The sequence below is a fragment of the Spea bombifrons genome, chromosome 2 (assembly GCF_027358695.1).
Source record: "Spea bombifrons isolate aSpeBom1 chromosome 2, aSpeBom1.2.pri, whole genome shotgun sequence".
In the NCBI taxonomy this organism is placed as follows: domain Eukaryota; kingdom Metazoa; phylum Chordata; class Amphibia; order Anura; family Pelobatidae; genus Spea; species Spea bombifrons.
Genome location: NC_071088.1, coordinates 59,680,638 through 59,694,272, shown reverse-complemented (window position 1 = coordinate 59,694,272; position 13,635 = coordinate 59,680,638). Strand labels below are relative to the sequence as shown.

Genomic DNA, 13,635 nt, shown 5'->3' with positions numbered 1-13,635 from the left:
TTTGGTGCATTTGTTTCCCTGCCCACTAAGTTCAGCCGCAAATCAGGGACATTTTTAATTTGTGGACAGAATTTGTTGCCTGATGCCCACATTCACTCTCATTCATGTTCACTAACTCTCCCTCACTCTCTCATTGTCATTCACTAACTATAGTGAGAGCACCTAACCTATATAGACCGATCAGCCATAACATTATGACCACTGAGGATCTAAGCGACTTTGACAAGGGCCGAATTGTAATGGGTCAAAGGATGTCCAAATATCCAGCTCTTGTGGGATCTAAAGTGGTCTGTACGTGGGGGTGCAGGCTGGTACGTGTGGTCAAATCCAATTGCTGAAAAAGGTAATGCTGGTTCTAATAGAAATGTGGCAGTACACACAGTGCATCATAGTTTGTTGTGTGGGGCTGCATAGCTGAAGACCAGTCGAATTGCCCATGCTGACCCCTGTCCACTGCCGAGATGGACCACGGAGCAATGGAAGAAGGTGGTCTGGTCTGATGAATCACGTTTTCTTTTAAATCACGTGGATGGCTGGGTGTGTGTGCATTGCTTACCTGGAGAACACATGGCAGGATGCATCCATGGAGGCCCCACCTTGCAACTTACAGGACTTAAGGGATTTGCTGTTAACATCTCGGTACCAGATACCACAGCACACCTTCACAGATCTAGTGGAGTCCATGCCTTGTTGGGTCAGGACAGCAAAAGAGGGACCTACACAATATTAGGCAGGTGTAATGTTATGGCTGATCGGTGTATATATACATTATATAGTTGACACATGATCTAGTATGAGATCTGGGACTTTGGTAAATTCTACTTAAAAAAAGGAAAGAAGCAAATACCTAATAATTTGCTGGCTTTATCAGTTGCTCATGGACCCCAAGATCAGTAAGATCCATGGTCAATAGTCACTCCTGTACCTTTACACACAGAAAAAAAACTGTCTGACAATTTTTATATATTCTTGTCTTTTCTTATGTCTCAGCTTTTTTGAACAGCTAAATATAATATACAATATAGATATAGAATAGTTAAAAAACAACTAAGCATCCTGCCCCCAGGTGATATTGGAGATGTTTCCAGACAGTCAGTCAGACAGGAATAGTGGCATTTTGCGGTTTACACTTTTACTGGTAACGGGATAGTCAGTACATTGAGAATAAACACATTAATAATACATTGTTCGCCCTTTTAGTGCTCACAAAGCAAAGTCCACTTTTCAGTATATTTTCATCTTATATACAAAATTAAGTAGGCTTCAGTGTTATGTGGATCAGCTTTGAAATATCACACAAGGATCTTGGGTCTCTGGTGATCATTCAGAATCAGTAGCTTAAGATTCCATACTCTGATGAGCTATACGAACATGCAAAATAAATATGGCATATTAGTATTGCAAATACAATTGTTAACCTAAAATTGTTCATGAAATTAGCATTTTAAGAAAATCTGGAAATGCAGATACATGACATTCTATTTTGATACAATTATGGATATCTATGATCACTATGAGCACTGACAAGCAGTGGTGAAAACGTGTTCTCAGTAGTGATGAATCATGCTTGATGGACGAATCTGGGTTTGGTGAGTGCCAGGAAAACACTACATACCAGAATGCATAGTGTCTACTGTAAAATTTGGTGGAGGAGGGATAATGGTCTTCAGGGCTTGAACTAGGCCCCTAAGCTCCAATGAAGGGTAATGTTAATATTATAGAGTATAAGGCATTTTAGGCTATTGTATGCTTCCACCTTTGCAACACCTGTCTTCCACCTCCATCCTGCTACTTATGCCTCTAGCTCTAGCTAGTTTCATTGCATTGCCTGCTTAACTTTGAGTCCTAAGGAGTAATTATTCCTAAATCCCTCTCTTCTAGTGTCACTGACAGAACAGTGCCCCAATGCTACACTCTCAACCATCTTCTAAATCACTTCTCATTTGGCTAGTTCCACCACCATCTTGTAGACATTTGTATTATCTGCAAAAAAGGATACACCTTACTATTAAGATATTTTGTAATATCCCTAATATAAAAAGAAGATATTAAAAAGTATGGGTCCCAATATCCTTGAGATATCCCACTAGTAACAAGACCTTCTTATGAATATACAGCAGTAAACACATGTTGTTTCTGATCTTCAACCCATTTACATCCAGATGTATAACAATCTTTTCCTTTAGCACATAGATATGCATACCTCAGATCGCACAATATAAACAAATCACAGTCATACATTTTTTACAGAAAAGAATAATAAAGAACACAACAGAAAAGGTCAACAGTCTCCTACTGGAAGGAATAAAAGGTTTCCACATATCAAAGAGTCTCTGGGTTTTTCGCTCTTTGTCAAGAGAACTATCTAACCAGTCCATATTAAAAACTTAATATAACTTAACTTTGAATAGAGTGAGAGACAGGGGTTCGGAGTGAATCCACTTGTGTGGAATTTTTTTCTTAACAGCCTCCAAGATAATATGAGTCAGTTTTCCTACGATGAGGCAAAGGGGCCTGAGTAACAGCCAGCACCGCCAACTGTGGGGAGAGCATAGCCAAAGGCTAGCCCAAACGTAAACCAAATCCCTTCACCTCCCCTCAGAAGGATTGAATGATTGGGCATGCCCACATGCAATGATATAAATCAGCATTAGGACTATTACATTTGGGGCAGTCTGCATCATCCCGGAAACCCGTGTTCAAGAAACGTAGCGGCGAGTAATAGGCATAATGCCCTAACTTAAGGTGCATATCATAATACGAGGCATTGGAAATGATCCTACAGATCTTTACTATTGCTTTAGCAAAATTATTCGGTTCTACAGTGGGGAAGCGTCTGAGTCCTTAGGCAATAGGTTCCTTTCATTTTCCGATTTAAGTAGCGCATAAAGGGTCATAGTGGAGTGATTACCTAAAAACGTGTCTAATGGATAATTCCAGTCCCTATCCATAAAGTGTCTCGTCACCAAGCTATAAAGCTCGTGGCTTGGATGAAGTGGAAGACTGGCATATCAATATCAGGCAGCGCAGCCACACATATGTCTAGAGCCTTCTGTCTGTTTTAGATACAAATTTATCAATTGGTGCCAACCCTGCCTGTTTCCACATCCTGAACCAACTGTGAGCACACCCATCATTGAAAAGCTGATTCTGTATCACTTCCTTCAGTAATTGAGAGTTTGGTGTATGGATAAGGGAAGTCAAAGAACACAACTGCGAAAATGCCTGATCAAGTAATGTATCAGTGTATATGAGAGCAGGAGAAAGCCAATCCACCGCATAACGAAATATTATAGGATGTTATATTGTACAAGTTAAGACCCATAAGACAATCCAATAGGAGGTTTCTTATTCCTCCAGATACATTTTGAAAAAGCCACATTAAGTAGGGAGCAGAAGGGGCAAGACCTGTAACTGATACAGCAGTCTCAAAAAGATAATCATTTTTAAGAGAGCTATCCGACCCGAGAAAGTCAAGTGAAGGGACTCCCATGTCCTAAGTTCAGCCAAAATATTTGATATCAAAGGGGTGACGTTATGGGAATAGAGAGCAGACAGCAGTTTAGTAAGTTTAATACCCAGATATTCAATAGAATGAGGGGGGCATTTTATACCTAGGCTATGTAAACCTGGGGGTTGAATGGTGCTGTGAAGATAAAGCCCAACTGACTTTGTTAGGTTTATGGTGAAACCCCCAGCTGCTGTGTGCCCTGCAAGTAAATTGCCTTCTAGTGGAAATATAGACTCTCCAGAGGTCCACTAAATGGAACTGATGCTTAAACCGTGCAATACTTGTCTGTAAGCGGTAGGTCTGTACAGTCGCCACACCCTGTCTGTCAAGGCCCTGATCCTGCAGCACATTGAAGTCCCCTCCCACCACACAACAGGAATCAGGGAAGGTCATAAGCAGTTCTATTAACATACCATAAAATGCATCAATTGGTGTATTAGGAGCATATACATTCAATAACACAACCCACTCCCTCCCCACCGACATGTCTAATAGAATATATCTGCTCTCAGGGTCAAGCGATTATGAGTGAGTAACATATTGAAGGGATTTACATAAAAGAATTGCCACTCCCAGCCAGGCCCTCGTTGTGAGGTGCTTGACCTCACAAATAATCTTTTGGCTGAATAGGCACACATTCCCACTGACACATTACAAAATCTTATTGAAAGCCTTCCTACTAGAATTAAGGCTGCTATAGCCACAAAGGGGATGCCAACTCCATATTAATGCCCATGGTTTTAGAATGGGGTGTTCAACAAGCTTCTATTGGTGTGATGGTCATGTGTCTACATATTTTAGGTCACAATATGTATACTAGATATCCATATAAGGTTTGGTGATTTAATACTGATTTTTAACATCTTAACACGTCCATTACCAGAGATATGTTGCACCCATGAACCCCAAAGACCAGGTAGATGTTCAGCCACATTTTTGTGTTTCCCATTTAGTGACCCTATATAAACTTCTATACTGTTTTTAACATACTGGGGTGTAGAAAAATGGCAGCAGGTGCTCTGGATTGATGAATCAAAAGCTGAAATATTTGGCTGTAGCATAAGGCATTTTGTTCACCAGAGGTCTAGAGAGCAATAAACAAAAGAATGTTTGTAGGCAACAGTGACTCGTGGTGAAAGTTCCTTGCATGTTTGAGGCTGTATTTCTGCAAATGGAGTTGGGCTTTTGGTCAGAATTAAGGGTCTTCTTGATCATAAGAAGTACAGGCAGATACTTATCCTCAAGATTGTAAGCTTGTGAGCAGGGCTCTCTCCACCTATTGTATCAGTTTGTCTTAGTCTATCAATTCTAGTCTTGGCCCTTGAATATATGTATTGTATTAAGCGCTGCGTAAATCGTGGGCGATATAAAAATAATTATTATCAATTATAAGACGACCCTGATTATGAGATGACCCCCCAAAATTTGAATATTAATTTAGGAAAATAAAAGCCTGAATATATATACTATAAAAAAGTTGTATTAGTAGATATTAATTCATATGTAAACTATTTTTTCATATTTAATAAAAACTATGATTGCGATTTTCTGTTTTTATTTCCCTTTATTTGCCAACCTGTCCCCCAGTTATGCACATCTGCCACACGGCTTGCTACTCTGCCCCCCAGATATCCCTTGTACCCCCCTATATGCCACTCTGCCTCCCTGATATGCCTTATACCCCCTATATGCCACTCTGCCTCTAGATATGCCTTATATCACCTATATGCCACTTTGCCCCCTATATGCCACTCTGCCCCAGATTTGCCAATCTGCCCCCCTGATATGCCTTATACCCCCTATATGCCCCCCCCGACTTACCGATGCATCCCTAGACGTTCCCGTGCTCAAGGATCCCTGGTGTCAAGTGAGGAGCACCGGAAGGTCGCGCAGATGTCACTTCGCGCAGATGTTCACCGGCTGCCAGAAAGGAGGATCTAAGTCTCCTGCAGAGCTGCTGGGGATCCTCCTCTCTGGCAGCCAGTGAACGTCTGCAAGATGCGCATAGACAGCCTCCAATGCTGCTGGCTGGTACTTCCAGGGGCCTTCTATGGTGGAGCACTGGAAGGTCATGTCACGCCGGCGCTCTATTATAGAACGGAGGTTGTCTGCATCGCGCAGACGTCCACCTGCTGCCAGAGCGGAGGATCCAGGTTCCCTGCAGTGCTACAGGGGATCTGGATCTTAGTCTTGTAGTCAGACCTCTATTTGAGGTCTGATTATAAGACAACCTTGAATATAAGACGAGGGGCATTTTTGAGAGCGTTTGCTGTGAAAAAAACCTCATCTTATAATCGAGTAAATACGGTAATAATAAGAACTAGGCAATACCATCAGCGAGGCATTTGTTTGGTCCCAAGAGTGAAGCATAGTGGAGTTTTCTTGCATGTTTTAGGCTGAATTTCTGCTTATGGAGTTTGGGATTTGGTCAGAATTAAAGGTCTCCTCGATGCTGAGAAGTACAGGCAGATACCTATCCACTATGCAATACCATAAGAGAAGCAACTGTCTGTCTACATTAATTAGTGTGAAAGAATCAGATGGAAAGCATGGGCCAGTTGATGAAAAGGGGTGTTTGCAGCTTTTGCCAGCATTCTGTGCAATTCCGCTTTCCATAGTTTCCAAACAAAGATTTTTATATTAAATCTTTTTTTGTACGTTTTTACCCTTTTTATACACTATGCTGTTTTTTGGGACCTGCCTGGCCAGGCACAGCTTACCAGTGGTGAGTTTATTGATTATTATCTTTCTTTTTACCTTTTTTGTCCTGTTTTTTTTTTTTCTCTTATTGATATATTAACCCCTGGTGGAGCAGGTAGAATTTTTTTCAGGATCTATTAATTGTGTGCCTCTTTAAATTGTGTTTTTTATTTTTGTAACATTTTTACATTGTATTGTATATTATTTATATCTGTTTATCTGTATTTATTAAAGTCTATATTTTTATACTCATTTTGGCTCTGTCTGTTTGAGTTCTTTTATATGTTTTTTGCCCTGTGTTTCCTTTGTCTGAATGATACTTTGAGAGCGGTTTCTATATGGAAACTTTTATGCAGTTTTTTGGCCAGCAGTTAACCTGGGTGGTCTAAAGTAATTTTTCTCATCGATACGCTTCCAACATTAGAGCAGTGTATTGCTCTTCCCTTGTGAGTGGTTTATCCATACATATTTTTTATTTATACCTGAAAGTATTTTTTATAGTGAGCACTATATATCATTTTTTTTAGAGAGACACGATCATCAGTCAAAATCTACAAGCAAGAGTTTAAGAACATATTTCACTCTAAATATAAATTATCTAAATATAATTAAGGTTGATTTTTACACGAAATGTTATATATTTTTTTTCCACATTGCACAGATAAAGATCTGAACTTTATTGTTAATCTTTAGAAGAAAGGGTGTTCATGGGTAGATACAATCCGTTTGTTTTATTGTGACTGCCCAGAGGTCCATTTTTGTCTTCATTTGGATCACTTCAGTGCAAATGGGATGTTTTAGAACTTGATGAAATTTCCAGCCTCAATGTCACTTTGTATGGCTCTTTGCCTGCAACTGTTAATTATTTTATCATTTTTTTATTACCCACGCTTGTTTATATTGTACACTAAAAGGTAAAATGGCAGATATAATAAACAGAAATATTACAAAGCTCTTTAGGGGTAACTTATCTTTAAGTGGTGATCTAAGCTGATTGTTTTTCAGTGAAAAAGCAACATTTTGCTATTCTAATATTGCCCAAAAATTACAGATAAAAATACACATTTCCAATTTCCCCATTTTCTCTGGCAACATATGCCCATTTTATTGACTTTTTCTTCAAAAAAAATACCACTGCTTAAAACCCTATGCTGTAACTTAATCCATTATCTGTCCAAAAATCTCTATTGAAACTTGGTGTTTTTTAGTGAGTATATTTTAAGTTAAGCAAGATATTTTAAGTTACGCAGGATACTGAGCATCCGATTTGGAGGAATTTCTGTAAGTCAAGAAAAAAGATGAGGTAACAGGTAGATTACTCATGTAAGGGAATTTTACCAAATACAGGTAGATGCAAAAAAATAAACCCTTACCTAGCAAGTACAGGAAGTGTCTGTATATAAAAGAAAGGACAATGCATACATCCTTACCAAATGTTACTTATCATCCAAGGTTTAAAACTCAGGTAAGACGGATTTATATCTATTATTATATGTGTGTGTTTTAAAACAGAATTTCAGATGTAGACAATTCTGTTATACAATTGTGCACTCAATAATACTAATGAAACAATAACAATAGTTATTGAGTGCTATTTATTTTGTTAATCTTCATCTGTCATTGATATGCACATGATATATTACAAAATACTACAAATTTACACACACAATAATAACCTTATAATTGATCATCTTAAATATGAGTGAATATTAAATGTACAAAGTGAATGTACTAAGCAAATAGTATTCTTATGATAGCGTGTGTATAGTTTTCTTGAGAAAATTTGGATAAATAACTATCTTAATATTTTTTTAAGAAAGGAAAAAAAGTGTCCTAGAATGGTAGCACCAAATTTCATGTTGCAATGTATATTATGGTTTCAGATTTTCTAGTTAAAATATAACAGGCAATATGCGATATATGAGAGGGATAGATAGGGAGATTTTTGTGTGCAAAAGTGTTTAAAAAGATAATGTATTTTATTTTTATATATTTTGCTTCTCATTTTCAGATATCCATTTTCTGGTATGATGAGTGTCTTGTCCACGTGCCTTTGCTTTGTTCTGGCTTGCCTTCTGTTTGTAAGCATTACAAACACAGAAGCAAAAGAGAAGAATTTATGTCCAGTGACTGCAAACATTTATGAAATTAGAAAACACTTCCATGCAATCAAAGAAATGTTGGTGAGTCGCTAGATTTGTGTTAAGCATGTCACAGGTAGTATGATTAGGGTGCTCATAGTATGCGAAAGAACAAAGCAAATTAATTATTTAATAGGACACAAACAGAAGAATGATGAAAAGGGCATCTAACATCTTGACTCTGTAGAATATTTTGCCTGATTTATCCATAAAGTGTTATTGAGAGGCCTGCTCATAGAGAGTATTCATAAATGTTTCACTATGTTCAGGGCCACTTTTGTTTCAGAAAGTATGGTTAGACCAGTGGCTAAAGAGTATGGGGCTTCACAATTTTTATGAATCTTATCTTTGTGACCAGTTCATAGCTGTTTGTGTAACTGTGAAGATTTACAAGGTCCCAATTAGATGTGAATCAATAATTGAAATATTCAAAATGTGTATACCGTTTCTAGAAATGAGAAAATACAATTAAGATGATTAAAGGTATACTATTATTTATACATATTAACATATATGATCAGATATGTAAATATGTATTCATTTCTTTCGCAGTACACAAAAGACAAGATTACAGATGTTAGACTACTGAAAGCCAGCACCCTGACTAGCATACACGTAAGTAACGCAAGTCATTGTTGAGTTAATTTTTTTTAAAACAAATATTATGTATTATAAAATCCAGAATCACAGATATTAACAACCAACCTAAAGATTGTGCACCCTTTATATCATATAACAACATTTAAACTATGTATGTAAAACATGAATTGCTTGTGTTAAATGTCACCTGGGTGCTTTTCCTATCATTGAAGGAAGGTTCCATGGTAAAAGTATGGATGGAATAAAAATATTATAGGGTGATATTTTTAATACAAATGTGGCATTGAAACAATCCATTTGCAAACAAAAAAGAAAAACATTAATTGATACTTTTTTTTTAAATGTAGCCATCTGAGCGATGCTGCTTCCTTCTTGAGCTTGGACATTTCTACGTCAACAACGTTTTCCCCAAAGTTGAAATGACCACATCTAAGACATCAAGGAGCCTTAACCATTTGGCCAACTCTATCCTTGGCCTGAAAATAGAACTCAAGCACTGTGTAAGTGGATACTAGATACTATTCTATCTTCTACAAAAATGAATAAATATGACATAAAATCAGCCCAGCAGATTCAACCTGGTGCATAAAACTTTTTTTTACCAGCATTCACTTGTCACATCTTCGTGGCTAACTAAACATTATGTATGCATCATGTATTTTTTAGTTGGTGCTGAGAGGAAAAAGAAAGTGGAACTTCCAACATATTTTGATTGCTAGTATTTCTTAGAAAAAAAAAGGCAGCTTTAAAACGTTCTATTTTTGTTTTATTATGTTTTCACATAATAGTTATATATTGCACATAGGTATATGTGAAAAAACGTTAAGCCTACTTTAGAGGTGCTGTTCCACTTACACTTCTGAATTTAAACCATATTCCCTATTAGAAACATACTGTAAATCTCAGTACTGTTTAATGCCAAACAGAATGTTTTCATGTAAGTACCATTTTGTATCAACCAAACTTATTTGACAAAAAGAAAGTACTCATATGCCTTAAAGCTTTTGTACTTAAAAATGTTTCTGTGTGGTTTTACTGTTTAGAGGAAATAGTCATACAACAGATTCCTTAGGTTTAGTTTGCTTTACACACTGCTAATGTTTTTAATAGAAGGGCAATTAATGTTTGTTTCTAAATGGAATAAAACCTTTAATATCCAATCCATATTGACACCGAATTGTAATTGTGTTTACCTCCATATTAATATCTACATATACCTAGATATTATTTCTCAAAATGTATCTTTTTGCACTTGTGGTACATGTAATGGTAATGGTATTTAATAGGTAACAAGTAGTCGGTTGCAGTAATGGGTACTAGGTTTGTTTAGTTGGAAAATGTTAGGAAACATTGATAGCAGACCTTCATTACTATAGAAGCCCTTTAGTACATAACTACATGGGGCAAGAGCGCATCTTTCCCGGGTGCCACAAAGTAAGGGGCATGCTTGAGCTGATCAGAGGCATTGTCCCTCCTTGTGCCATCTAGCTGAGGTGACATAAATGTGGGGTATGATAACTGTCTCTAATCTCTAGTTGAGACCCTGTTGTTCTAAAGTCTATGTGTCTCTGTTTAATTTTTTATGGTTCTTTGTTTTATACAGCATTCAACCATGAGGTGCCCATGTGGAGAACAGTCACATAGACTTATGCATGTTTTCAAGGAAGAGTATTTCAAGGTATTTGCTTATGGAACTTTTACTTATTTACTAGTGTCAGTTCTTTACTAGTATTGTGTTTAGTGGCAGTGTGTGATCATTTAGTGGTTATTTGAATCACCCGCCTATGTTAAGCTATAATTGGGTGCACTTATTATGCTTTCCTCATAATAGCGTACTTCTTATATGATCCACAGGCACAGGGGCATAACTAGAAGTGCAAGAATCTGTTAAGGGCCCCCCACCACACACATGATTTTTTACTCACACTATCTACCCCCTCTCCCCCTTCTCATACTATCTGCCCCCTCTTCTCACACTATCTACCCCCTCTCCCCCCTTTTCACACTATCTACCCCTTCACCCTCTTCTTACACTATCTACCCCTTCTCCCCCTTCTCAGGCTATCTACTCTCTCCCTACCCCCCCTTCTCACTATCTACTCTCTCCCTACCTCCCCTTCTCACTATCTACCCTCTCCCTATCCCCCTCCCTTCTCAGGCTATCTACCCTCTCCCTACCCCTTCTCACTATCTACCCTCTCCCTACCCCCTCCCTTCTCACTATATACCCTCTCCCTACCCCCTCCCTTCTCACTATCTACCCTCCCCTTACCCCCTCCCTTCTCACTATCTACCTTCTCCCTACCCCCCTTTGTAGGTCACTTACCGTGCAGTCTTGTAGTGAGAGCGCGAGGCCTCTGTCTCGCTGCTCTGCCGCGGTGCGTGCGGCTTCACTGCTGAGCACCGGCATATGACGTCATATGCCGGCGCTTAGCGTGAAGCGTCGGCACCGAGACAGATGCCTCACGCTCCCACCACTGCAGTCGGGGCAGCGCTGAGGCCGGTGGCGGCAGGGAACAGAGGAGACAGAAGGATCCGAGCAGTTGCTTAAAATGACCGCTCTGCACCTCTTGGGCCCCCCTGACTGACAGAACTCGAGGGCCCGGTCGCAGTCACGACCCGTGCAAACCTTGAATGTTCTGCTACTGCACAGGCAGAAATTTTTTTTAGAACCACAGTTCAGAAGATTGATAGATATCATTTATCCACAACAATTATTTAGTGAAATAAAACTTTTATAACTTTTATAATATTTACATATTGTGTGATTTTGAATATGTTAGCATATTTGAGGCATGTTACCATTAAATAATCAAATCCTTTGTCTCTCTCCAGTTAGAAACAGAAGCTGCTGCAATCAAAGCTGTGGGAGACCTGAACATTCTATTCCCTTGGTTGGAAAATAACTTCCTAAATTGAATTAAAAACACATTTCTTCATTCAGCAACTCCCATATCAGAACTATTTTCATATTTAAAGGGCTGCCCTTGTGAAAATCATGAATATTTATAACATAACCTTCCACTGTGATTGTAATTGATACAAATATGTTAAACATTGATACACTTTACCCAAATACACTTTTTAATTTATTCTCAAATTATCCTGTCATAAATTAGATATTGCTTTTAAAAGCCAGTCTTACAATTATTAGTTACTATTTAATTATGAATTACTTATTAAGCATTCATTTGTTATATATTATTTATATGCTTATTTATATTGCTATTTATTTTTTGATGTAATATTTATTCACACACTTGTGTTATAATATTTATTGTTGTTATTTAATTATTGCAATTTTACTGTTTTATGAAACATTTATTAAATAAAGGTTTCTGCTAGTATTTTTCTGTTTTTTTGCTTTGGTTGCAGTCCGCCAGTGTAACTAAATAGAGAAATAATGGGATTTATTCACTAAACTGCAAGTGCTTTTGCATTTACGGAATCACACTCACACGAATTGGACCAAAGTCTGACTCACAAGATGCAGCAGATGTGAGTGAATGCAAGTTAAAAAAGGCAGACAACATAGTAATGCAGGCGATTTACTAATTTATACAGAGAGGGGAATGCACAACCTAAAAGGCTTAAAGGGTATACACATGCAGATCCCCAGTTTGCTGCTAGAATAACAATGATCAATAAGTACACAAAACAATGTAAGAATTCAGTGCATACCCAGCAAATACCATTAAAAAATACTATTAAAAAATACAGTATCTCCCTCACATTTTTGTAAATATTTTATTTTATCTTTTCATGTGACAACACTGAAGAAATGACACTCTGCTACAATGTAAAGTAGTGAATGTACACTACAGCCTGTATAACAGTTTAAATTTGCTATTCCCTTAAAAAAAACTCAACACACAGCCATTAATGTCTAAACCTTGTCAGCAATAGTGAGTACACCGCATAGTGAAAATGTCTAAATTGGGCCCAATTAGCCATTTCCCCTCCCGGTGTCATGTGACTTGTTAGTGTTACCAGTGGGAGCAGGTGTGTTAAATTTGGTGTTATCGCTCTCACACTCTCTAATACTGGCCACTGGACGTTCAACATGCCACCTCATGGCAAAGAACTCTCTGAGGATCTGAAAAAAAAGAAATGTTGCTCTACATAAAGATGGCCTAGGCTATAAGAAGATTACCAAGACCCTGAAATTGAGCTGCAGCACAGTGGGCAAGACCATACAGCGGTTTCACAGGACAGGTTCCACTCAAAACAGGCCTCTCCATGGTCGACCAAAGAAGTTGAGTGCATGTGCTCAGCGTCATATCCAGAGGTTGTCTTTGGGAAATAGACGTATGAGTGCTGCCAGCATTGCTGCAGAGGTTGAAGGGGTGGGGGGTCAGCCTGTCAGTGCTCAGACCATATGCCGCACACTGCATCAAATTGGTCTGCATGGCTGTTGTCCCAAAAGGAGGCCTCTTCTAAAGTTGATGCACAAGAATGCCTGCAAACAGTTTGCTGAAGATAAGAAGAGTAAGGACATGGATTACTGGAACCATGTCCTGGGGTCCGATGAGACCAAGATAAACTTATTTGGTTCAATTGGTGTCAAGCGTGTGTGGCAGCAACCAGGTGAGGAGTACAAAGACAAGTGTGTCTTGCCTACAGTCAAGCATGGTGGTGGGAGTGTCATGGTCTGGGCCTGCATGAGTGCTGCCGGCACTGGGG

General features: G+C 38.4%; 1 protein-coding gene across 1 annotated transcript; it reads left to right on the top strand.

Moving 5' to 3' along the window:
- The first annotated feature begins 8,419 nt into the window (after positions 1–8,419).
- On the top strand, positions 8,420–11,871 carry LOC128473676 (interleukin-20-like). Its single transcript, XM_053455927.1, has 5 exons — positions 8,420–8,428; positions 8,905–8,967; positions 9,300–9,452; positions 10,556–10,630; positions 11,788–11,871. The coding sequence occupies exons 1-5, from the start codon at positions 8,420–8,422 to the stop codon at positions 11,869–11,871; spliced, it is 384 nt and encodes a 127-aa protein (XP_053311902.1).
- Positions 11,872–13,635: the final 1,764 nt, after the last annotated feature.

Excerpts from the sequence above, each read along its gene's own strand:
- LOC128473676 (XM_053455927.1), top strand. Across the intron at positions 8,968-9,299 it reads GCACCCTGACTAGCATACAC|CCATCTGAGCGATGCTGCTT; the intron begins GTAAGTAACGCA and ends TTTTAAATGTAG. Across the intron at positions 9,453-10,555 it reads AAATAGAACTCAAGCACTGT|CATTCAACCATGAGGTGCCC; the intron begins GTAAGTGGATAC and ends TGTTTTATACAG.